This window comes from Coloeus monedula (genome assembly GCF_965178545.1).
Source record: "Coloeus monedula genome assembly, chromosome: 18".
NCBI classification, from domain to species: domain Eukaryota; kingdom Metazoa; phylum Chordata; class Aves; order Passeriformes; family Corvidae; genus Coloeus; species Coloeus monedula.
This window is the reverse complement of record NC_138798.1, coordinates 1,029,312-1,054,404: the sequence shown is the minus strand read 5'-3', so window position 1 is coordinate 1,054,404 and position 25,093 is coordinate 1,029,312. Positions and strand designations below refer to the sequence as shown.

The 25,093-nt window shown below is 44.7% G+C and overlaps 1 protein-coding gene across 1 annotated transcript; it reads left to right on the top strand.

The window, feature by feature from the left end:
- Positions 1-5,799: 5,799 nt before the first annotated feature.
- On the top strand, positions 5,800-7,557 carry FZD10 (frizzled class receptor 10; the record flags this gene model as incomplete). The annotated part of the gene is made up of 1 exon (XM_082293159.1): positions 5,800-7,557. The coding sequence occupies one exon, from the start codon at positions 5,800-5,802 to the stop codon at positions 7,555-7,557; it is 1,758 nt and encodes a 585-aa protein (XP_082149285.1).
- Between the last annotated feature and the right edge of the window lie 17,536 nt (positions 7,558-25,093).

The following is a 25,093-nucleotide window of genomic DNA, read 5'->3' as shown; positions in this document are numbered from 1 at the left end:
GGGCTCGAGGTGTGGTACAGAGGGACAGGCTGGTGCCCTGGTGCTGCTGCCACACCAGCGCTGCTACAAACCACGGTGCCTTCGGCCTCCGTGGCCACCCGGGCACTCGAAATTGGGAGGAGGAGAGATTCCCCTGCAGCTGAGCAGTTAATTTTTTCCTAAATCAGAGAACATTAATGGTCAGAGAGAATTACTTCCCTCCTTTTGCACCTCCGGGTGGTACACAAGCATTATGGGTTATATACAATAGTGCCCAGGAGTGGGAGCTGCTGTGAGTGCAGCAAAGGCAGTCCAGAGCCCTGAGATCCCGGAGAGCTTGCTCGGGGTCTGACTGCTCCTGGCAATGGTTGGATGCTTGAATTTGTATTTGTGAGCAGGTACAGACTCAGACCCGAATGACAGAGGGTTTAAAGGATTGGTTTTACCTTGAAAAGTAGGAGTGGAGAAGTTATGGATGGAAATAAGGGTGGAAATGACAACAGGAGAACTAATTAATCCTTGCTATCATCTGCAGTTTTCACTGTGTTTATGCCTTTACAAGCCTAGATTTGGCTGCAAGATATGCAAACAGTGCATGCAAAAAGACTGGTGAATGAAGGTTATCAAATGGTGTTTATAAGAAAAGAAAGTCTGTGTGCATTTTCTTTTTTTCCTGTTCTTGTTTTTAGAGTCTGTAGAACTTTCTGCTGCGACCTGTGCTTTAAATTATAATATTCCTGTAATATTAGAGTATAAGTGAAAAGGATATTTTCCTACCTTTATGTAATTTTAGCAGTAGGTTTATTTCTGACCAGGAATCTTCTTTTTTTTTTCTGCTTTGGCTTTAGTTTTGTTTGTTGTTTTTGTTCCTAAGAGCAGAAAAATACTGTATCTTTAAATTAGGAGTAGCTGAATAATGAATCTTGGGCAGTGAAAAGGCTAATGTGCTGTGGAAGAGAAGGAGTTTAATCTAATTTAGTTGGAGGGTGTCTGTCTGTGGTGTTGTTTTCTGGACTGTGGGAATAGAGGAGGGAAGCTGCCCCAGTGAATGGTTCCTCCTGAGCCAGAAGCAGTGGGGAGTCCCTTAGATGCCACTGATCCGAAGCCAGGCCATGAAAAGGGGATTAAAGAAATGTTCTGATTTGCAATTCACACTAATGCACCCCATCGAACCTTTGGTAATATTTCAAACCACATTTCAAGGGAAGTGCCCTTAAAATAGCCAGCTAAATTGTATTAGAGCAATACTATACAATCCACTCATCCATTTATGATTTGTTTTTGTTTTTAATTCTTTTAACTCTTGGTGGTGGTGGTGGCTTTCTAAGGCAATTAAAACTTTTGTGCATTGTGCAGATTCGCACTTGCATGGGAATATTTCTCAGTGTGCCTGTCCTATTAGGCAGACATGTTTACTTAAATTTTGGAGGAAAACTGCTACAAAGATGCTGTAGCTAGAAAAAAATAAACCCATTTGGTTTGGAAAACAAACATTTCTCTGCATGCCATTTAATTTTATTAATATCTAGTGGAAATCCAGTAAAATTTACAGGCTTATAAAACATGGCTAGAATAGCTATCAGCTTTCTTTTTGTGTGTATGATCCTTTTCTTTTACAGTTGTTATCTGTATGGCTAACATGTTTTTTTAATATCTATGTTTTTAATATATAATAGAATTTGTTACTGGAATGAAACGTGTGAGTTAAAAAGTGTCTGAATGAATGCATAAAAATATAGATGAGAATAGGATTATTGAATGGGATTAACATTAAACTGATCTCTACTTTTTTGTGTAATAAATGGGTGGCAGAAATATTAAACCTGAAAATCAGTTATAGCTACAGACTTCTTAAATACAGGATTGTCAATATCAGTTCTCGTTCTGTCATAACACACCATTGTTCCCCATAAGTAATTTAGACTATTTTACTAAAAATCTTTAATGCACCAATTAACTCTTCAACTCCCTGAGCTGCTCATTTCATTTCTCTTCACTGCTGAAGTGTCAGAACATTCTCTCTCAGATGGATTATTTGGGTCTTCTTTAATCCCATTTCAGAAAGCCTTGCCTGGCACTGTAATTTCCAATGACTCTAACATGGATAGAATGGATGCAACTTTGATTTTCCCCATCAGCCATATCAAAGTGTTTTATTACACTGCCACTGTAATAGATTATACAGCATGAAACTTTGCCATTGCAGCGACGAGGGTTGCTGGTGGCTTTTTTCCTGGCTTGTTTATGGTTTGCTTTACCTACAGAATACTTAGTTATGGTTTGAATTATCTCAGGCCTTATTGAATATTCAAGTTTTAAAATCTTTTCCTTACGGGACAGAAGAGGAGCTGGACTTTAAGATACAGATTATTCCTCCGCACATTTTTGGGAGGTGGGGAGGTGGATAGCTAGAGGGAGAAGTGCATCCTTCCTGTGAGTTGGCACATTATTTGAAATCATGTTTAATTATAAAGTTTCATTAAAAATCTTTTGCTTAAAATTTTAGAAGCCTAATAAGATTTCCATTAATTTAAACATATCACTATTCCCACAACGGCCCAAGTGCTTTCTTTTTCCTCTTTCATCCATGGTTAAATATGTAAATAAAATGTCTAAAGTCATTCTTCAAAGAAGACAAAAGAAAAAAGAGCTGAGGGAAAAGACAGCCATAAAATTCCTCCCAATTCTCCATAACATTTGCCAGAGGGGGGCCAACTCCTAGCCAGGGCCTAGCAGCAGGGGTGCCTGGCTGCTCCATAGAATCACACATCTCAAATCCCACACACAGGAGAAAAAAATAAAATAAAATATCTTTTCAGCTGGAGCCATCAAAAGGCTCTTTTCATTTATTAGTTACAGAGGTATCTTCCAGTTGCTGATTTCTCAGCACTCTCATTTTTCTATAATAACGTTCTATTTGTTCCTCTCACTGACTCAGGCTCACTGAATGCGTGATACTCGTAGATAGCTCTTTAAAAATATAGAAAGTAAAATAAATGATCTAAAGCAGGATGCACTGGCTAAAAGAATGGCAAGAAAAACAAGGCTGATTTAAATTGGCACATGAAAGATCAATTAAGAGAGACACAACTACAAAGCTTGGAGGTTCCCCCCCTTTTTTTTTCTCACTTTCATTTGTGTTTCTTTTTTGTCTCTTAGGAGAAAAAGGTTGCTATCAGTGCTATAGGAGATGTTTTATTTCATGTATTTTTTCTAGATTACTTTAATGTCAATGGTGATAGAATATGCATTACAAAAATACTTGTTGGGAAAAAAAGAAAGAAAAACAAGCTCCCAAAATCAAGTTGGATAAAACAAACATTGAATATGTGCCTGCTATGCATTATTTAAATTCTACTTTTTTGTTATTATTTAAATTCTACTTTTTAAAGTAGAATTTACTTGTCCCTTGAAAAAGCTTTCCCCACACTTCCCTACTACCCCCAGCTGAGCTCTCTAGAAGAGGAATCAGGATGAATACAAATACTAAGAAAACAGGCTTAGATTAATGAAGAATGGAAATGCCCCAGCACACTCTCTCTCTCACACACACACACAGACACACTAAAATAAATAAAGCTTTTTTTTTTGCTCATAGCACTGCCTGCTTTTGAAACATTCCCTAAGGAATCTGAAAGTGTCCAAGGAAAGGTCAGTCCCTAGGACCAGAACTTTATAAATATAATCTCCTCGATCCGCTGGAAAGCCACAAAAAGGACCACGCTTTCCAAGCCACGATTTTATGATGGCTTTTACTCCTTGGCAAGAACTGGCCACATCTTCAGGGCTTTCAGAGACAAACATTAGCCCTGGTTTGTTGTCCTTGCTTGGATCCATTTCACCCTTATCACAATTGAGGAAGCCAACAGTTTCCTTTCTAGAGCTGGTGGGGTATTAACTCTGACCCTGCGGGATTTGGTAGTTTCCAGGAGAATCCGTGTTCTTTTCGATAAGAAACAGGCACTAATGGAGAGGAGCCCGGTTTGTGTGGGTGAGCATGAATGAAATGAAAGAGAGATTTTCCTTCTTCATTAATATGTTCTCTAAAACTGAGCTCAAAGGGGGGGGGTGGGGGGCGGGGGAAAGGGGATCTGAGCAGAGCTAATCTTTGACTTCTGCTCGCTGTGCTCCTTCTCCGTCTGTAAAACTGCGATCTGCAGTTTGGCTGGGGATTTAACTTCCTCCTTCTATAGCTCTGAGAGACCAATAAGCAAAATAAATCTCAAAGCTTAACTTGAAAAATAAACACGACTCACTTTAGAACGATTGCCGTCTCCAAAAATCTGTAAGTATCTTTTCTCTAGTGGATGAAGTAACTTCCCCAAGGGTATGTGTCTAGTCCTCTTAGCGTTTCTTATTTAAGGAAGGGGGGGAAAAAAAGCAAGCTACTTTTCGAGTGATGCCATACCGTGATTAAACCCATAATCAGGTACTTTACCAGCAATCCTGCCTGTCCTGTTCATTTAGGAATTCGAGACAAAGCACGACATTCGAAAAAAGCTCAGACTCCAGGCTGAAAGCAACCATATTTTATTACCCTGGCAGCGAAGAGTTTATGGCACTCGCCATAAAATGCATCCTCCTCCCCACATCCTCCCTGCTAAAGCTTTGCCCCCCCTCCAATAAAGGCAGTCAAGGAGGCACCACCTTCAGCCCTCTTATTAGGAGACACGAAGTCTGAAGCCTTCGCTCTCCCTGGCTTCCTACCTGAGCGAGGGAGGGCAGGCTGACGCCTTCTACAGAAAAGATCTTGTTAAACTTTCAAGAGAGGGCAACGGGAGGGAAAGGAGAAAGGAAGGAAAGCGAGAAGGAGAGAGAAACAAATGGGGCTTTTTCTAATCTGTGCCGATCAAGGAGAACCTGTAGGGGTCCTTAAGGAGGTTTCAAGGCGTTCCGAGTGATTGGAAAGTAAATCACCGTGTCAGCTTCACCTTTCTCATGCAAAGTGGATGTCGTATGCGAGGCGGATCCTCCACAGGTTTTTTTTTTTCCTTCTTGGGTTTAGCTTTTTTTTTTTTTTTTTTTTTTTTTACTTCATTTCATCCTCGGATTCAGCCGCCCCCAAAAGCCACAGCTGCTCCGGCCCCGGGAGTCGGTGGCGAGCGGGGGGAGCGGAGCCGGCACAGACACCGCGCACACGCCAGCCCTGCTCGGCAAAGCGCGGCGGAGCCGACCTATCGCAAACCCAGACCAGAGGGCGGCGAGGAGGGGGGGGATTTTTCAGGCCCCCCTCTTCAATGGCTTAGATATTTCCTCCTCCTCCTCCTCCTCCTCCTTTATTCCGCACTCGGATAAACCAATCCCCACCTCTCGGCAAGAAAGTGCGGAGCTGCGACCCGTTGGAGGAGAGGACAATCCCCGGAGACACCCGCAGCACCAAAAGCCGCCCGGGACATGTGCGAGTGGAAGCGGTGATCGCTCGGCTCTGCCCGGACCGAGCCCTCCCGGCATCGCTCCGCCGGCGCGGCCGGGAAGCGGCAGCGGGGCGCAGGAAGCAGCGGAGGAGAGAGGGAGGTGGGAAGACGGATCGCAAAAGTGGAAGCCCGGGGAGCAGAAAGTTGCCGGGCTGCCCGCCGTAAGTTTGGCGCATCTGCGGGCCGGGGGCGCTTTCCCTTCCGCCGGCAGCCGCCCGGGCGCTCCCCGCGGGGCCGCCGCGGCCCGGGCGATGCTGCCCCGCTCCGCCGGCCCCGCGGCCCCGCCGCGCTCGGGGGCGATGCTGCCGCGGGCAGGGCCGGGCCGGCCGCTGCTCTGAGCCCCGCGGCCCCCGCCCCGCTCGGCCCCCGCCCGCGGCCGCGCTGCGGCCACACGCGAGCCGCCACAATGGGGCCGGCGGCCGGGAGCGCCGGGCGCACCGCGCTGCTGCTCTGCTGGCTCAGCGGCTGCTGCGCGGCCATCAGCTCCATGGACATCGACCGCCCCGGCGACGGGAGGTGCCAGCCCATCGAAATCCCCATGTGCAAGGATATTGGCTACAACATGACGAGGATGCCAAACCTGATGGGGCACGAAAACCAAAGGGAAGCTGCCATTCAGCTGCACGAGTTTGCCCCCTTGGTGGAGTACGGGTGCCACAGCCATCTGAAATTTTTCCTGTGCTCCCTCTATGCCCCGATGTGCACGGAGCAGGTTTCTACCCCGATCCCAGCCTGCAGGGTGATGTGCGAGCAGGCGAGGCTGAAGTGCTCCCCGATTATGGAGCAGTTCAATTTTAAGTGGCCAGACTCCTTGGACTGCAGCAAACTGCCCAACAAGAACGACCCCAATTACCTGTGCATGGAGGCCCCCAACAACGGATCGGATGAGCCACCCAGGGGCTCCAGCATGCTGCCACCCATTTTCCGTCCCCAGCGGCCCAGCAGTGGCCACGATCTGCAGCAGCACAAGGACAGCCTCAGCAGAACGTCCTGTGAAAATCCTGGCAAGTTCCACCATGTGGAAAAGAGCGCTTCCTGCGCGCCGCTCTGCACGCCAGGGGTTGATGTTTACTGGAGCAGGGATGACAAACAGTTCGCTGTCATTTGGATTGCCATCTGGTCCATTCTGTGCTTCTTCTCCAGTGCTTTCACTGTCCTCACTTTTCTCATAGATCCTCAGCGTTTCAAGTACCCCGAGAGGCCCATTATCTTCCTCTCGATGTGCTACTGCGTCTACTCAGTGGGGTACATCATCCGCCTCTTCTCAGGTGCTGAGAGTATTGCCTGCGATAGGGACAGCGGCCAGCTCTATGTCATCCAGGAGGGGCTGGAGAGCACTGGCTGCACCATTGTGTTCCTGGTTCTGTATTACTTTGGTATGGCGAGTTCCTTGTGGTGGGTGATCCTGACTTTAACGTGGTTTCTGGCGGCTGGGAAGAAGTGGGGGCACGAAGCAATCGAAGCCAACAGCAGCTACTTCCACTTGGCAGCGTGGGCCATCCCGGCCGTGAAGACCATCATGATCCTGGTCATGAGAAGGGTGGCTGGAGACGAGCTGACAGGGCTGTGCTATGTTGGCAGCATGGATGTGAATGCCTTGACGGGGTTTGTGCTCATTCCTTTGGCTTGTTATCTAATCATTGGCACTTCTTTTATTCTTTCGGGGTTTGTGGCCCTTTTTCATATCAGGAGGGTGATGAAAACAGGTGGAGAAAACACCGACAAGTTGGAGAAACTTATGGTGAGGATTGGTGTCTTCTCAGTCTTGTATACAGTGCCTGCAACTTGTGTGATAGCTTGCTATTTTTATGAGAGACTGAACATGGATTATTGGAAAATTGTGGCAACTCAACAGAAATGCAAGATGAACAATCAGACTAAAAACTTAGACTGCATGATGAATAACTCTATCCCAGCAGTAGAAATTTTTATGGTCAAGATTTTTATGTTGTTAGTTGTGGGCATTACTAGTGGCATGTGGATCTGGACTTCCAAGACTCTTCAATCCTGGCAAAATGTTTGTAGTCGGAGATTAAAGAAGAGAAGCAGGAGAAAACCCGCAAGTGTTATTACGAGTAGTGGAATCTACAAAAAACCTCAACATCCACAGAAAACTCACCTTGCAAAGTATGAATCAACATTACAACCGCCCACCTGTGTGTGACCAGGTTTTAGAAAAGACTGTATCTCACCTTACAGACTTACAAATGTCCAAGTAGCAGTCAGAAATTAAAAAATGAATGGTGCTTTTTTTGTCAGAACAGTTTAATATCTCAAGGCACAAAAATGTATCATGCTGAATTCAGGACCTGGTGAAAAACTGAAGGTAAACGTACTCATGGAAAGGTTTTCAGTGAAAGAAATACTGTGAATTAAAACAGTCTCTTCTGTTACTAATTTGTAGTTAAGGATTACATCCATCCCTCAGATTAAAAGAAAAACAACGTAAAAACAAAACCAAACACAACGACCAACACCTATTTAACTTTTTCATGTAGCTGGGCTGGATTTTCTTCAGCTTTCTGAGTAACAAGGTATAGTCAAGTTTTATGGAGCAATGGTTTGATTTTAAAAGTGCCCGAGTGAGCATTGTCTCTCCAGGGACACTGAGGTCCCGAGGAGGCCTGTCCAGAGCAAGGACGCTCTCTGGGAAAGCAACCTCCGTGCTAACGTTAAAATCCTTTACAACTCCTCCGAGCCTACTGGGTTTGGAGTGCCTAAAAATAGGCTCAATCTATAATGCTCACCAATATTCTTTCACCAAAAGAGAAACTTCCTGCACCAGACACAAACTTTGTGAATAAGAATAATGTGCAATACATTTTTTTTTCTTACCATGACATGAAAAGAGAAACAAGTATTTTGCTGTACATAAAGACAACAAAAGAAATCTCTTAACAAAAGAACTAAGAGGTCTAGTCCTCAGAAACCCTTTAGTGTTACATTTTGTGGCTTTTTAATGGAAATCAAGCCAATGTTATACACGTTTGGACTGATTTGTGCAAAAAAAAAGGGGGGGATCAATTCAAAGAGACCCAAAGGGCTTATTGACTCTTTCTATTGTTAAACAAATTCTCACTATGAATAGATCAAGAAGCACTAGATTCTGCAAAGGGAAGCTTTGTATAGAGTGATGCTCTTTACTGTGCTGGGGGTGCACAGTTTTGTGCTGTATATATTTGTAATATACAATTATTTTTCATGCTCCACTATTTTATTAAAAATAAAATATGTTCTTTAGTTTGATAATTTTGTGTGTTCTAAACTTTCTCTGATGTGCTTTGCGGTTAATAAACTTGTTTCCTGGATTATTTGATAAAAGCACACTTTGAATATAATAGTTGTTGTTATACTTGCCTGCAAGTACAGATAGAGAGAACAGTAACTTACTCGAAAGAAATTGCAAGTTGGAAAGAAATAAATGGATTTTGAAGTTGCACCTTTCTGTGAGCCTCTGCAGCTGAGAAGAGTGAATGGGAAGAAGCTTTAGTGATGTAAAAAGCTGCAGTGATGTAGAGCAGTACCATGTTTACAAAGCACTGAAATTACAGCAGTGATCCTCGGTTGACACCCCTTTAAAATTTGCATAGGCTACGTTCAGCATGTTGAAGATCGCTGGCTCACTCCACGCAGCTGCAGCGCAGTTCAGGCTCTGCCCTTCAGGGAATTTTCCCCCCTTTCTAACACCACGGAAAGTATCACCATTTGTGGAAAGGCTTAGGGAAGAGCGGGAAGTACAAACGCAGGATTTGAATGCTACTTCAGGGAAGTTATCTGATGAAACTCAAATTGTAAATACATTTCCAAGAAGGTTCTAGTGGAGTATGATTTTGTGTGAATGAAGTTTTCCATGCAGTTTTCCAGTTGGTGACCTGGCTGGGTGATGGCCTGGTGAGGCAGGGAGGGACAGAGCCTCACCCAGGCTGCTCTAGAAAAGCCTCTCTGTCAGGGCTCCCATCACAGGGAGAACAGAGGTCTTGATGGACTTGGGGAGAGTGGGGATCCTTGGGACAGTCATGCTGTGGCTGGGAATTTTCCAACAAAAGGTTCTTTAGTAGTGGTCTGGTTTTTCAACTTATCTGTGCAGTGTGACAGATAAATTTGTGCCTTGTACTCTTTTTAAGTGTTCCCAGCAGTGACGAGGAACTTGAGTGACAGAAATGATCTTGCAGGTATTATTAATAATCTTTATGTCTAAAGTGCACATATACAAAGTAGCTTTTGATATAAAATGTATCTTTTGAGGAAGAGAAAATATCTTTTTGCTCTTTTGTGCCAGTGTGCCACTGTTTGACACACAGCTTTGAGATGCCCTGGAAGTTAATCCTGGTCAGAGGATGCTGTGCTGGAGCCAAAGTAGGACATTGCACTAAACAAATCCACTTCTGAAACTACTGAATTAATGCCTGTGCATCTGCATATGCTCTGGCTAAGTCAGTGGCATGAGATCCTGAGAAATAGAGAGTTTTAAACTCTGAGCATTGCAGATTGCTGCAGGAACCCTTCAGGTGTGGGTTTTGTTACTGTGTGTGTCCCCTTGCCAGGGACGTGTGTGCCTCACACGAAATGAATCCCTGACAGAAGGGTCAGTGCTGGCTGTAGCAGGGACAGGTTTGTTCAGGGAATGCTCTCAGGCTTCGCTCTAATGTGCACTAGGCACTGAAATAAACATCTCACTGTTTCTGTAGGCTATAGAATATTATTTGCTTTCACTGGTGATGATGAATTCTTACAGCCTGCTATCAGGATTCTGGAAGAGAAAAAAGTGAAGAGAGATGTTCAGCAGTGGCTGAGTTCCTGCTGCCATTCTGAGTTCATTCCGTTGTCAGCTTAGCCCTTCATTGCCACCAGAGCAGAACTGCACCTTTTTCTATGAAAATGCCAAATAATTCTTGGCTGGATGCATCGTGTTACAGAGAGATTCCTGCTAAGCTGTAAACCAAGTATTCAGATTTTATTTCATGTTTGCAGTTATTCAGGAATTATTGGGGGGGGGGGGGATACTGGTAAGGAAATTAGATTCTTCAAGTACGTAATGATGCTAATTTCTTTACTTCAGGACTAGTACACTGTAAATGCAGCAAAGTGCAATGACTGGCATTAAGGACATCTTAAGAATTAATTAATTCAGAGATTGTACTTCTGACTGTCCCATAACTCCTGACGATCTTAACAGTTTAATACTGAAGTTGCTACTTCTTAAGGAATTGGAAGCTTACTACTGTTAAGAGAAAGTGATATTCTCATTTCAAAGCAATTCATTTAATATAGCATTATTCATACTTAACACAGATTTGTGTTCTTGTCTTAGAAGGCTGCATATTAGTTAAGTGATAATAATACTAAAAGTCATTAAGACAACATCTCAAAAATATTAAGCTTCTTTATTTTTCACAGTAATTTTAAATTTTAGTGAAATCATGTTTGTATTTTTATTTGTTGAATTTTATAGGATTTTTCTTTACTGTCAAGGCCCAATAGGTATTTGCTTATCTCAGACTTTTAGGAAAAGTATCTGTATGTGGTTATTTTAACAATCCAGCCACTCCATAGGAAACTTGTTGAGGAAGAAATGTTCGGTGGCATTTATCAGATAAAAATTCTAAAAGAAATGCATTCAGTTGGCGTGTACATACACTGTAAATCAAGAACCAGATGTTTGCCACAGGCTTGCGTACAGGTAAAAGAAAGGCAGAAAGTTCTTTTTTCTGGCAAAGGTATTTGGTAGAACACTTTGATTTACTGAAGAGAGATTAATGAGGTAAGAGTACGAGATCAGCAGGGGAAAATGGGATTCAGGGCAAAATCCCACAAAATTCTAATTACAACAGTAAGAGTCTTGTTTCTCGGTGAAATGCTGATGCTTCTCATAAATAGAAATATAATTAAGCTCAGTACTTGCAGGGTTTAGCTTGAGACCTGACATGTTGGGACGCTTTGAGCAGTGCTGTGCAAGCGCCACGGCCAAAAGGATGTGAGGGGCTCAGTCCAGGAATGTTCAGATCTCTTATCAGATTTTGCCCAAGCAGCATTTCATGTGTCTGTTATTATGCAGCCATTATTCACATCTGGCTGTCATCCCAGGGCTCCAGAGCGCATGAGGAGCCCAGGAACAGCCGTGTCTGACTCACACCCTGCTCGCCCCAGCCCTTAACACCCCTGGCTTCAAGGGGATGGCTCTGTAATGATGGGATGTTACGTGCTCAGGTGGGCTTTTGATGACAGGTGGTCTCCAGCAACAGATGGCCTCAAAGGACCAACTCCAGTGCATTTGAGTTTAAAACATCTACGCATTTCTTAAAAAAAAAATTGAAATGTTATCCTCGTGTAATGTTTTTAAGTATTTTAGACAGAGTAGCCAAGTTATTAACAGTGACAGATGATAAATCAGGGCATCCTTTAAAAGGTGGGTGATGGTGATTATGTGGTCTTGGAGCTTGCTTTGATCAGAAGTGACAGCCCTGTAAGGTCTGTGCCACTCAATCCCCCCTGAAGGGAGATCAGCACCTGTTTGCACTTTGAGGCTCCTCTACCTCCCACTGCCTTCCAGCACTATTTCATCTTTTTTAACACACTTGATGTTGATTAGCTTTAAGCAAAGTCATTATTCATTTACAAAACACTCCTTGATGGAGCTGACTGAACTGTATTTCAGTGGTTTGTGCTGTAACAGTTAAGGGTGTATCAACATCCCCATTACGAAAGCTTTATTTTCAGGAAGCCACAAGTTACAATCTGCCTGAGTGCTAATATTAACAGGTTTCAATTATTTTTGGTCCAGACAATAGTACATGTTGCCTTTGAGTCTGTTCAGCTCGAGCCTGCGGTATCCTCACACGTCAATCCAGAAAAGACACGGGATCAGCTCTGTGAAACAAACAGGTCCTGGGCTGGTAGATCCGATTTTAGCTCAGAAAATGCTGTTCCAAACAGCTTCAGGTCTTGCTTGTGAAGTGGAACGGATATTTCAGGCAAAGGGCACAAACGAGGCTTTGACTTCACCAAGGGCTGCACAACAAACCCCGGAAACGAGTGCCCGTGGTTATTTCGTGCTGTAGAGCAGGACTTTGGCACGGCCCTGCCAGGGCAGATGTGAGCTCCCAGAGCAGGCAGCAGGGTGCGATGGGGCAGCTCCAGCGCTCTGAGCACAGATGGGGGTCCTGCCCAGCTGCTTTGGGGGCCCAGCTCTGCTCTTCCTGTAGTAGCAAAGTTAAAGCTTTGGGGAGTTGTACATCAAAGGCAGGACCGAGCGATCCTTGTGCATGTTTGTAAGGCATTGTTTAAAGAGGAATTCCTTCATTTTGTTGTCATTAGTTTTTTCCTTCCATTCTTCAAGATCTCCTCACAGATCTGCTCCACTGAAGTCAATGGGTGTCCAACTAAATTCAGTGTATGCTTTGAATCAAACTTCCTATCTCAGGGAAGGCATGAGCTGCAGGAAAAGTCATTATTTTGATTTTTTTTTTCCACATCAGAGCATTTTCTGAAAATCCTGATGTGACATAAATTCATGACGCAGGAAAAAAATATCAGCGAATGAAACGATTTCAATTATATTTTCAAAAGTGCTGCTGTGTTAGAATGGACAAAGCCCAGTATGTTGCAAAACCACCTGTCATTTCAAAATGAAATTCAAAAATACTGGATGTCGATAATGTTGGAATGAAGATTTATTGTTGGTTTGGTTTATTTTTAATATATTTAGGCTTTTTGAGAACACATATTTATTGCAAAATGCTCAGTATTAATCAATCAGCATTTCCTGCTGGCGAGGCAGCTCCTCAGAAATTCTTCAGTCAGTTCCCATCTTTGCTCCTGCCTCTGCCTCTCCGGAGGGGCTCAGACCTGCAGCATCCCCGGGAGCTAACGAGGAGCAGCAACATCTGGAGTGGAGCCCACATTGTGCACCTCGTTTGCTCCTTTCCTCACTGATCAGCACCTCTGCTCCCCTTCCCCTCTCCTCCACTCCTGATCAGTCTTTCATCATCTGCATGTGCCTGGCTTCTCTTCCCCTCCTCTCGAGTGATCCCATCCCTTCAGTCTCTAATCTGCCCACACACAGCTCTCTGTGCTACTGGCCGCTACCTGCCACTGCTTTGAGCTTTTTTTGTTCCACAGAAACGAAAAGATATTTCAAAACTTGTGTTTTATCTCTCTTTTTGGGTAAAGACTGTGGTAAGAAACAGAGGTTCAAAGTTCTGGGCTACCAAAGGCGCTGATGAACACAGGAGACTGTCAAGAAGAGACTGCCAGTTCTGAGCAGGTGCCTTAAACCTAAAAATGTGCTTTTGTGGAAGACAGGCATTGTTTGGTTCTGTCTTGTATATTTGTTATTTTATAGTTCTTCTATCTGAGACTAATGTCTGTGTGAAATAAAAAACAGGAAAGGGACAAAGAACATTTGATCAATTGATAAAACAGGGGGAAAAAAGCCCCCACCTTTCACTCCAAAGCTTTTAGCCTGAGGAGAGCTTTGTATGCCTCAAAGCTGGCCAGTTTTTCCCAGCTATACCCAGCTGGTCTGACAGAAACCTTCTCCTGCCCTCAGCCTGGCTTCCTCATATCCTGAGTTGCTCCCAGCTGTAGCAATGCTGCACTGACAACTGCATTACAAAGGAGACTGATTTTGACTCTTTGTGGTCCTATAAACAAATTTCGCCACTGGCCTGTGATCACCACAGTAATTTGATAACATTCGAATCACGGTATTGACAACAGAGGCTGCAGTATTGTAGGGGAGTCCTTTTTGCTTTGTTTCAGTCTCGGTGCTGAGATAGGAACATCAAGAGTGCACCAAATTTTATGTTTCTTTTCACACTCTGTAATAGCTCTTCAAGGACCTCCTTTGCATATCTAACAAGGAGAACTGTGGGAAAGAGACTTCTGAATCTTGAATGCTGTAGGGTTGTCTTTGATAGCAAATTTCACAAGAAAGTAAACACTGACTGAGTGTGTCTATATGGAGTGAAACTTTGCAATCTGTGAGCTCCTCCAGAAAAGACGGGAGAGATAAAATTGAGCATAGGTAGTAAATAGGCTGAAGATGCTGAGAACAGAGCCATAGGAGAGGAAGGAGAAAATTCCTCAGGGGAGTTGGCATTGTTTGAGTCCTAAGGCTAGAGATGCACAAACTCAGCTGCTTATTTTTTGCACATTAATCTAATCTGGTGCCCAGGAGTTTGGTTTCCACTGCACTGCTCTGACCCTCTGCTCTCCCCACAGACACAGAAAGGCATTCCAGGTTTTGACTCCATGCTTCCCTGGTTATCCTGCATAACTGTATCAATATTTAGAGTGCACCTGATTATCAAGCTGTAAGCACAGGCTCTCACACAATTAGGAGAGTGTTACAGTGGTACAGCTTCTGATAAACTGAAGTTCCAATGTATGGTTTTTGAAACGAAGTACAGTGCAGTGGCAAGAGAAGGTTTGAAGAATAATCAAATTCAGAATTCCAGCCATTACTGGTTTTGTTAATTAACTTATCTGGGGCAACAGGTTCTTCTGCATATTTCTTTGAAAATACCACCCTTAGAGCCCACAGAGTCTGGACTGTGAAGGGGTGTATTACACAGCTCTTTGATCAGTTTTGAAAATTCCTCAAAGCCCTTCATTTGCAGGATATGATAAAACCAAATTTAAGGCAGAAGAAGGCACGTCCTCTACTCCTTTTTTTAACTTCCAGATTTGGCTTCACATAGACTGACTGCTGATGGTTAGTGACCTCTGAACAAGGTACTTCATGGAGCAGATTCTGCTTTTATTAGGTACTCCAGGGAACCCTGCTGACCCTGGGGCATTGCCACACGTAGAGGATGAAGTGGAGAACAGCCTGGCTGTGTCCAGGTGTTTATTACAGCCCTTGCTGTCCAGCCAGCCTGTCCTGTGCAGGCACAGGCTGGAAAGAGGATGAAATGGAACAACGGTGAGGTTGTCTTCCCCTCCCCGGGGCTCCAGGCATGACACCCCACACAAGGCAGAGTCACAGCCAGAGTGAGCACTCACTGGATCAGAGTGAGCACTCTCTGGATCACAGTGAGCACTCACTGGATCAGAGTGAGTGCTCTCTGGATCAGAGTGAGTGCTCTCTGGATCAGAGTGAGCACTCTCTGGATCACAGTGAGCACTCTCTGGATCAGAGTGAGCGCTCTCTGGATCAGTGAGTGCTCTCTGGATCAGAGTGAGCTCTCACTGGATCAGAGTGAGCACTCTCTGGATCAGAGTGAGCGCTCTCTGGATCAGAGTGAGCACTCACTGGATCAGAGTGAGCACTCACTGGATCAGAGTGAACTCTCACTGGATCAGAGTGAGTGCTCTCTGGATCAGAGTGAGCTCTCACTGGATCAGAGTGAGCGCTCACTGGATCACAGTTAGTGCTCTCTGGATCACCGTGAGTGCTCACTGGATCAGATACTCCTTAAAAGTAAAAAAAAAAAAGAGATTCAATCTATCTATAAATAGTATGTGTTTCCTAGAAAAACAAAGTCATGAAAGCAATAATAAGACTTATTCTGAGAGCTCTGTTCTGGCTGCCGTTTCCATCTTACAAATTCTGCACTCAGATCTCCACCTGCTGAAAATCCCACGTGTCTCTGGAGCCCAGAAAACAGACTAATGGTTTTCTTTTAACCTTGGGAACCATAAGGCTCAAGAGGGCTGCAGGGGCGGCCGTGACCTTGCCCTGAGGCCGCGCAGTTGTGCCTCTGCCAGCTTTGCCGCCGGCTCGGGGCTGACCGCTGGCCAGCGCAGGGTGCCCGTCCTGGCCACACCAGCCCAGGGCCGGCGCTCCCCAGCCTTGCTGGGGCCGGGCAGGAATTCCCGGACTGCAGAGAGCTGCATGTTCCCGGTTATCACTCCCAGGAGCAGCGCGGGGATGGAATACCAGCAGTGGCAGTGACCTTTTTTGGGTTTGTCTCTGTTTTGGTACCAGTTCGAAGCCATCTTTGCGGCAGAAGCTGTCTCAGTTTGGCAGCCCCTGTTAATGGTCCTGTCCTGCGAGGGATCGCCCTCTGACCGCTGTTCCCACCTCCCCGCCTTAATGGGGACTCCTCGCCGGGCATTTAAAGCATCAAAGAGCTGCTGTTTGAAATGCAGCCCTAAGCAAACTATCCGTGTCTCCAGCAGAACTCAGAATGCAGGAGACTGATGTTCTGGTTCCCCGTTTGATGTGTTTAACACAACAGACATATCGACAACTTGGCATTTAAAAACATCAACAAAAACAAACAAGTTGGGGTCGTTTACATAACAAAAAGCTCCTTGGCCTTGCAGGAGGTTCCTTTGAAATGTACGATTGTTTCTGTCACCGACCTGCTCTGGAGCTCAGCCTCTTGTTTCATACACACACCAAAAGGCAACATTTCAGTAAATGGGATCTCTTCCTTCCACAAGCTACGGGCGTTTAAAAAACCAAACCAAAACCAAACCCGGAGCTGCAGGGGCTCCACTGTTATGTATTTTTCCCAAAGTAGTCCTTTTGAAGCACTAGTGCCAGCTTTGCAGCCGATTTTAACAAGTACAGAATCTGCTTGTGACTGATGTAGAAGTGTACAGTTCACACCACAGTTCCACAGTAACCCTGGGTCACTGCAAAGAGGGCTTCATGGCTTGTTTTTCCATTTTATCTATTCAAAACCACGCAGGACTCAAATAGTTGTAGTCTGTGAGTAGTGTCGTAAATGTAAATGACAAAGTGTCCTTTTCTGTCGTCACAATCTGGCAATACATAAAACTCTCACCATGTGAATATTGAGGACATTGATATTTAAAGCCAGTAAATCATATTTCAAGGCAGGCTTAATCATTTAAAGTACAAAAAATGTTCCAGAACGTTGTACTTTAAATGTACAAGCAGCACTTCAAGAAACTGTGTAGTCAGGTTTTTTCTTTTCTTTCTTTTTTTTTTTTTTTTCACAAGGAAGGTCTCTCCCTTTTGTTTTGCTTATTTGCAGAAGTAATTTCTGAAGACAACAAAAACAACCAGCAGAACAAATTCCCATGTTAATTAGAGCTGTTCGTGTTAGGAAAGGAAGGGTTGGTTTCTATTTGTTTTCTGTGCTCCCGTGGGATGAGTGACACATGATTAATGTGTTAGTGGTGTATCTCAGACCTCTAACGAAGAATAAATTGAGTACAGTGAAAGTGACAGTAGAGTAATCCCTTAAAATATACTGTGGCACTCTAGTGCAGAACAGAACAGGCCGGGGCCTTGAGCAGGGCCCAGAAACACGGATCAGTAACAAATAAATGCTCACAGTTTCATGGGTTTGAGTCTGCCTTCTTAGGTCTTTCTGTGGCTCCACGTAGTGTAAGATCTGATCCCCTCAATCTATAGGGTTTGTTAATCCTAATATTGGCACCAGAGCTGTACCAGCCTGTTACAGAGGGTGAACTGAAAGGCACCGGGGTGGAGAGACCCATTCCCAGCTGGGGAGGCAGGATTGTGTCCCAGGGAGGCACAGCGGGACGGCTGCGGGGCAGGGACTCACGGGGTGCAGGGGCAGATCCCCCCAGCCAGCTGAGCTGGAAGCCACAGCTGCCAAATCCACCACATTGCCAGATCCACCACACTGTCAGATCCACCACAGCTCCCAGATCCACCACACTGCCAGATCCACCACACTGTCAGATCCACCACAGCTCCCAGATCCACCACAGCTCTCAGATCCACCACAGCTCCCAGATCCACCACACTGTCAGATCCACCACACTGTCAGATCCACCACAGCTCTCAGATCCACCACACTGCCAGATCCACCACACTGCCAGATCCACCACAGCTCCCAGATCCACCACAGCTCTCAGATCCACCACCACCACCAGCTCAGATGTGCATGGAGCAGAGGTTCCCACAGGTGCTCTGGGAGCACAGCAGGAGAGGTCCCTGTCTCTCAGGAAGGAGTTGGAGCTCACTGATGGTATCTGGCTGGTGTGCTCCAGTCCCAGAACACTCATGAAGCCACTGCTCTTGTTGGCTCTCATGGAGTGAGCTGATATCTTGCCGGGGCTCCCACATCTTCCTGGATTCCTGTGGGTAGAGGAACCAGCTTTTTTTGTATCAGGGCAAGACTGTATCTCACCTCTGTGCTGGCTCTTTCATCTTCATAAACCTGATGAGAGCAAAACCTTGAATTACCCGTCTAAAATGTAGGCAGAGCAAAAGGAGGGATGTGGCTTTTAGAGGGGAGGTTGAATGGAAGGTGCTTGGAAGAGATTGGAGCGTGGGATGCTGAAGATATGTGAGTGCCTGGTGACTTATGGAATTCTCATATTTTGTAAAATACAGCATGTCATTGGGTGACTGGACTTTATCTTCTTAATTTATAATCCTTCATAAAACAGTGTCTCTGATGAGGTTTGGGAGCAATCAAAACTTCCTATCATGGGCAATAAAAATAACAGACATTGTCTGTGACAATAGGATTGCAACATGCATCCCCAGTTTAGCATTTCATGGAGCAGTTATTGCACCTCAGCTTTAGATGTTTCAGTACAACTTCTCTTTGTTCATTGTTTCCTCTGCTAGTGATATATATATACACAATCTAGAGATTCTGCATTACGGTCACACCGTTTTGCTGGAGGAGTTTGAGTCATCTGCCAAAATCTAGCATTTCCCATAGATTATCTAAGAAATATCCCTCAACAGTTTAAGTCTGTGCTCTGCCCAGCTCCTAAAAATCAGACAACTACAAAAGAGATGTGAGGCAGCTGATACCATCAGCACAGTAAATCATTCTCACAAAGAAAACAATAAATTATAAAGCAACTTTACAAATTCTGTTCTAGCTCTTGCTCCCCGAATAGGAATCTTTAAATCACATTGGAAATGAGGTGACCATAGTTTATTTTATTGAAATGCTGTGGGTTATATGAGGGTTTTTAAAATAAGCTAAGTTGTTTTTGTTCCTGATCCTGGCACAGTGTGTGATTGGTCACCATGCTTTGGGAGTGCCTGTGCCAGCCAGAAGCAAGGCTGATGCAGTGACTGGAAAAAGCATCTTTTCCTGTCAGTTGGGAATTTTTAGTAAGAAGGAAAAAATGGTCCATGTTTCTATTTTTCCTTTAAACTGCTCTGCCTGTGAATCAGGCCACGGCCCCCTGGTGAGCACGGTATGGACAAGAAAGGCTGGGCTCAGTGGTGTTAACACCTGCAAACGCAGTGTGTCTGCCACGCTCTGGCTCCCACGGAGGAACATTATGGACACAGGAGGTGCAGAACAGCCAGAGAAAGCTCAGCTGGGGCTGAGCGGGGATGAATCAGGAAAAGGGCCTTATCTCCAGGAGCTACCAGTTATTGCTGTGGCTGGAATTGCACAAGGGTGGGACGGGAGCGATGCCTCTTTCCACCCATCAGCCTCCGCCCGTGGCAGCCGTGCTGGAGGAATGTTAGGCATGAGGGGTAATTAAAGCATTGTAATAACTGCACAGAATGTGTCACCCTTGCCTGCAGCTTCTCCATCATCTCAGCTCACACCCTGCCCCTTTCTCTTTGCTCCACCCAAGCTTTGGTTTCCAGCACCCACTCACGGCTTCTGTGCTGCCTTTCCACGCTGGCTGAAACTGCCTCCCACCTTCTGCTGCCTTTCCTCCGAATCATAATTGCCCTGGACATAATGACTGAATGAAGGCAGTATCAGCTATAATCAATATTGTGATCTGTTAACAACCGAGCATGCAGGGAGGATAAAGGGCATCAGACAAGGTGAGCAAACCCAAAAGAAGTGGGCCTGTTTTCAGTGCGGACACAGGGGCCCAGCTGGTCTGGCTCCTGTGCTGACTGGAGGTGCTGTTAGAAGCAGGAAGGGTTTTCCATCCTGAAGCTGAAGAGGAGGTAAAATGAAACAAGTTCAGTAAGTGTATGGAAGAGATCATGGCTTAGGAGGGGACCTTGAGGTAGCTTTTTCACCTGGTGTTTTAGGATTTACAATTGTCCCCAGTGGGCTTGAAAAGCTGCTTGAACTCTGCATCATTTAATGTTTGTTTTTTACAAGCATCAGGGTGTACGGATTCTCACTAACTGTAAGAGACAGAAAGGATGTTCTCCATTTTGATGCAAAATTTGACAATTTTTTGCCTCAGGTGTAATCAAAACTCACTGAAAACACATCGTTTAGTTGTTATTATTTTTCATTTGGACTGTACTGACTATTTAAAACCCATGAGTATTAATTTTTTTGTTAATTAAACAGAGTGGACTGCAAATATTGTCATCTTCAGGGTGTGCAATGTGAACTCTATTTTCTACCTTGTATTTTGTCTCTAGTTCGTCACGACCAAGCCCCGTGGAAAACCCAAAATTTCTTTTTGCATCTTTCTAAACCCCGATTTCAATCTTCTTCTGAAGCACTGGAGGTTGGCCACAGCTCCAGGGTGGGTTTGGAAGCGGTGTTAAAGTCGTGCACATGCCTGGCTGATGAGTCTCGCTCCCACACCCAGAGTTAGGCTGATTGCCTGATTTGGGGTCAGGAAAGGAGGAATTTTCTCCGGTCAAACTGGCAGAGATTTTAGATTTTCTTTCCCTCCTGTATGTTCAACACAGGCTTGGTGGAGCCATGTAACACACAGCGATCAGGACAGGCACAAATTCCGTGTAATACACTTCATCTTTTCTGCCCCCTTTCTAACAGTGATGTGTCCCTCAGGCCTGACCTTCCCTGTGTGGTGGTGGGAAGTGTCTGGGAAACGTCGGGAGTGGCAATTTTGTGGACCCTTCTTGGACTTGGTGACTCTGAGACCCTTTTCTGGTGAAAAGCTCCTGTGAGACAACTGTTGGAACCAAATACTGATAATTTCCCTGCTGTGAAGCCAAACGATTGATCTGTTTCTCTTTGGGTTAAACAGAGCTGTTTTGCAGATATAATCTGTTGGCTTTAAACTCAGATGATACAGAATTTAATGGGGCAGGGTGGAGATTCTGAGTCAGCACTAAGCTTTGTCCTGCAGTAGAAATCTTCAGGATTCCTCTCTGGTATCTGCAAACGTGGCAATCTCTGTTCCTGCAATGACCAGTTCCAGGTGGGAATCTCTAATTCCCTTCAAGTGCCTCCTCTGTGGCACCGCAGAACCAAGGGTGACTCAGCCAGCACAAGGAAACCTCCCGGCCCTCTGTCCTTGGATTCCCTGCGCAGACTGCAGTGAAAGTCCAGGGCACCACGGGAAAGCTGTCAGCACCACCAAAAATGCAGGCTCAAGTGCAAAGATCCCCTAATTACATATGCAGGCAGGTAATTGAGTTGGTAATTGGGGCAATTAGGAACTCAGATGTGAGCTGCTGTAGATGCTGGACCAATTTTGTATTTCTTTCCTCTAAAAACGCTGCACCCGGTGTGTGCAGCCCCACAGACACCTGGAGTGCTGCTGAGACCTTGGCACACGTCCTGTCTTCCCTGAGACTTCTGCTGCTCCTGCAGTTGCACAGATCATTGCCCACACATAATAATGTGCATTTTCTGGATCTCCAAGAGCAAACATTGACCTCATTCTAGGGAATATAACTTACATTTTTCTATTCCCTTTCTGTACAACATAGATTCCTTTTGGGCTTTGATGGATTAAGAGAGCAATATCTCTTCTTTTCATCATTCTTAATAATGAATAATAAAAATTCTCAACATCATCTATGTTCTAAGAAGCCGAGCACTTCACACAAGTATTTGTTAAACAAGATTTTTTGTTGGTTTTGTCCACATGAATATTTCATCTGCCAGGTGATTTCTCAATTAATGGGGCATTATGCAGTCCACATAAATAATACTGGGTTTCAACTATATTGAGGAAAAAAAAAAAGAGAAGGATAGAGAGGTCAGTAAAGCATATTCAACTTATGCAAAGATTCATTGATTTTATAGGAGATTCCCCAATTTTCATCACCTGAACATTTCACTCCAAAATATTTATATGAATTTTTCATGTGGTTTACTTTGAAACAAGACACTTACAAATTGCACAGAATCTTCTGCTTTATTTTTTCCCCTGGCTCACTGACTTCCACAGTAAATGCACCAGTTGCACAGTTAAATAAATAATGTTTTTTTTAATTGCCAGTCCTCCACACAGTCCAGCTGGGACTGTGAGAGGTGAGCAGGATGATTGTCTCCGTGCATCATCGCTGTAATTAAAGCCTCATATGCAAGATTAGACTTTCAGTCATAGCCTTGTATTACTTGATCTCATCAGCACTTGAAAGGTTCTTCCGCAGTTAATGATTTTGCATAAGCATAAATAATTGTCCTGTGATGGACAGGAAGATGGCAACTCTGGTATTGCTAAGGCTGGGTGGCTAAAACAGAAATCAGCCCCTGATTCCAGTTCCATTTTTTCTTTTTTTAAGCAGAATGTGATTTTTTTGGTTGGTTTTTCTTTTTAGCTTTTACAGAGGACGGTCCCTCCCTATCCAGTTTGAAATCTCTACATTGGTTTCTGATGATTGCCTAGAAACTTTGGTACTTTTTTTGGTTTTCATCCTTACCAACCTTTGGGTGAACAACCTGAACTCTATTTTTGCCTTGTTTTTCCTCCCTGGATCATCACATCCAAGTTTTATGTGATGTCTTAACCTTCTGCTTACAAAGCACAGCTAAAATCTTTCTTTCCTGCCCTGTATCACGGGTGAAACGTGGATTCCTCATGTTGTGTCTTGGTAGGTAAAACCTCTTTCTGCCCACACCGGTGAATTCCATCTTATCTCAGTTTTCCCATCAACACGTTGCTGCAGGGATTATCTCCCGATGTCTGGGCTGGACTGTGTTGTGGCACCGTGTGCTTGTGTCCTCCCTGTGCAAGGTGCCCCTTCTGCACCACTTCAAACACTCCCAAGGCTCTTTGTGGATTCTGTTACCCAGCGCCTTTCCTGCACCAGCTGGCTGTCATACCCACGACTGCTCCTTTTGATGTCACCTTTATCACTTAATTATTATTTTTCAGTTAAGCCCCTTTGGCTTTGTTTGTGTTACCTCCGTGAGCAGGTGGAGCATCTCTGAAACATCTCCTAAGTAATTGCAGTGTAATCCCTGTAATACCCTTGAAAACGTCTCCTGTGCCGTGGTGTCTGCACAAAACCAGCATTAGTTAAACACCTGGAGTACTGTGATTGCTTCTTGTGGTCATGGCCAGTATCAGTGGCCAGGTTTCGTGTGGTTTTCCTGCCCATCACCTTCCACAAAGTCTCTGAAGAAAGAACCCCCGGGGTTTCTGTGTGCGCTGGGTCACTGCAAAGGGGGCTCTGATTCAGCACCAAGGCTCGCGAGCACAACTGCAGGGAAAATAAAACATTATTGTAATAGTTTAGGGCGATTGCGTGACAAGTGCATTGTGTTTTTTAAGCCAGGCAATCAAATCTTCAGGTTCAGGATATCAGCTGACTGCCCTTTGGTTGTGAAAGAATTATTGTATCACTTGTACCCGGCCTTACAAAACCAGTCAGGTGCATCCTTTTCTTTTCGGCACCCTCTAAAGCATTCGTTATATTTGTGAGTCATAATCACACTCCATCACATTAAATGCTTTTTCAGAAGTGACAGCCTCGAACAGGTTTTCCCCTATTGTCCCAGCCTGGGCCCCATTCGAGTCGGTGACAGTTTTAAAAAAACACTTTGAAAATCCCACCCTTTGCCACCTGACTAATCCTGTTCATGTATATGGCAACAAACCCTTAGATATGATTCAAATATGAACTGTGAAAATCTGTAAAAATGCTCACAGCTGCATGAGTCTTAAGGTTTTGTTCTCTCTTGATTAAATATTTGGGGGTTTTTGCTTAACATTCATTAATGCCAAAAAAGCCTTTGATCTTTCTTCCACGAGGGTGTGGAATCTGCCTTTTGTTAGCCAGCGCTGAGGCTTAACAGGTACTGAATAACTTTTGATTACACAGCCAAACCTCTTAAGCAGAAGAAAGACATTTTGCTTACTTACCTAGATCTGTACTAACAGTCAGGTGCATTTTATTTATCAAGGTATAAACTTTTGTCAATGCAGCCTCGGAGGTGGCAGGCTAAGCACCCTGGATAAAGAGCTCCAGAGATAAGGGAGAGCCACTCATTTACTACGAGCAGAAAACAATTCAAGGAGACAATTCATAGGAAGCTTTTCCTGCCTCTGTGGAGCCACAGATGTGAGCTGGAAGGTTCTGAGTCAAGCTCTGTTGAAACAAGCTCTTTGTAAAGTCCTGTAGGTAAGAAATGCTTCTTTTACTGCCTGGCTTAGCACATGTGACTTCATTTCATTTTTTCCCCTATAGTTAAAACGAGGTTATTAGTGCAAGGATACTTCACTGGTTCAACCTTGGAGTTAAAATCAGAGAAAGTCAGCAAATCCTGGCGTTACCGTAGCAGAACCTGCGAACTCTTCAGCCTTGCTTTTAGATCGTTCTCTGCTCCTGCAGTTCTGCTGGACACAGGGTAGTTCCAGCTGTTTGCAGGCAAAATAAGTTTGTTTGTGGCAGGAGCTGTATCCATAAGCTGCAGTGTGTGCCGTGAGGCAGGGCGGTCTCAGCTCAGCTGCACACCTGGAGAGATGAGCGCAGGCAGGAAAACCCAGTGCAGTGAGACCCAGATGTGCCTGAGCCCTGCCTCCTCCTGCTGCCCGGGACAGCAGCTGCACCTCGGGGCTGTGCCTGCAGCACGGCCCTGGCGTTTCTGGAGTGTTTCTGGAGAAATGAAATTCGGATGGAGTCAGACAGTAAACGGCAGAGGCTCAAA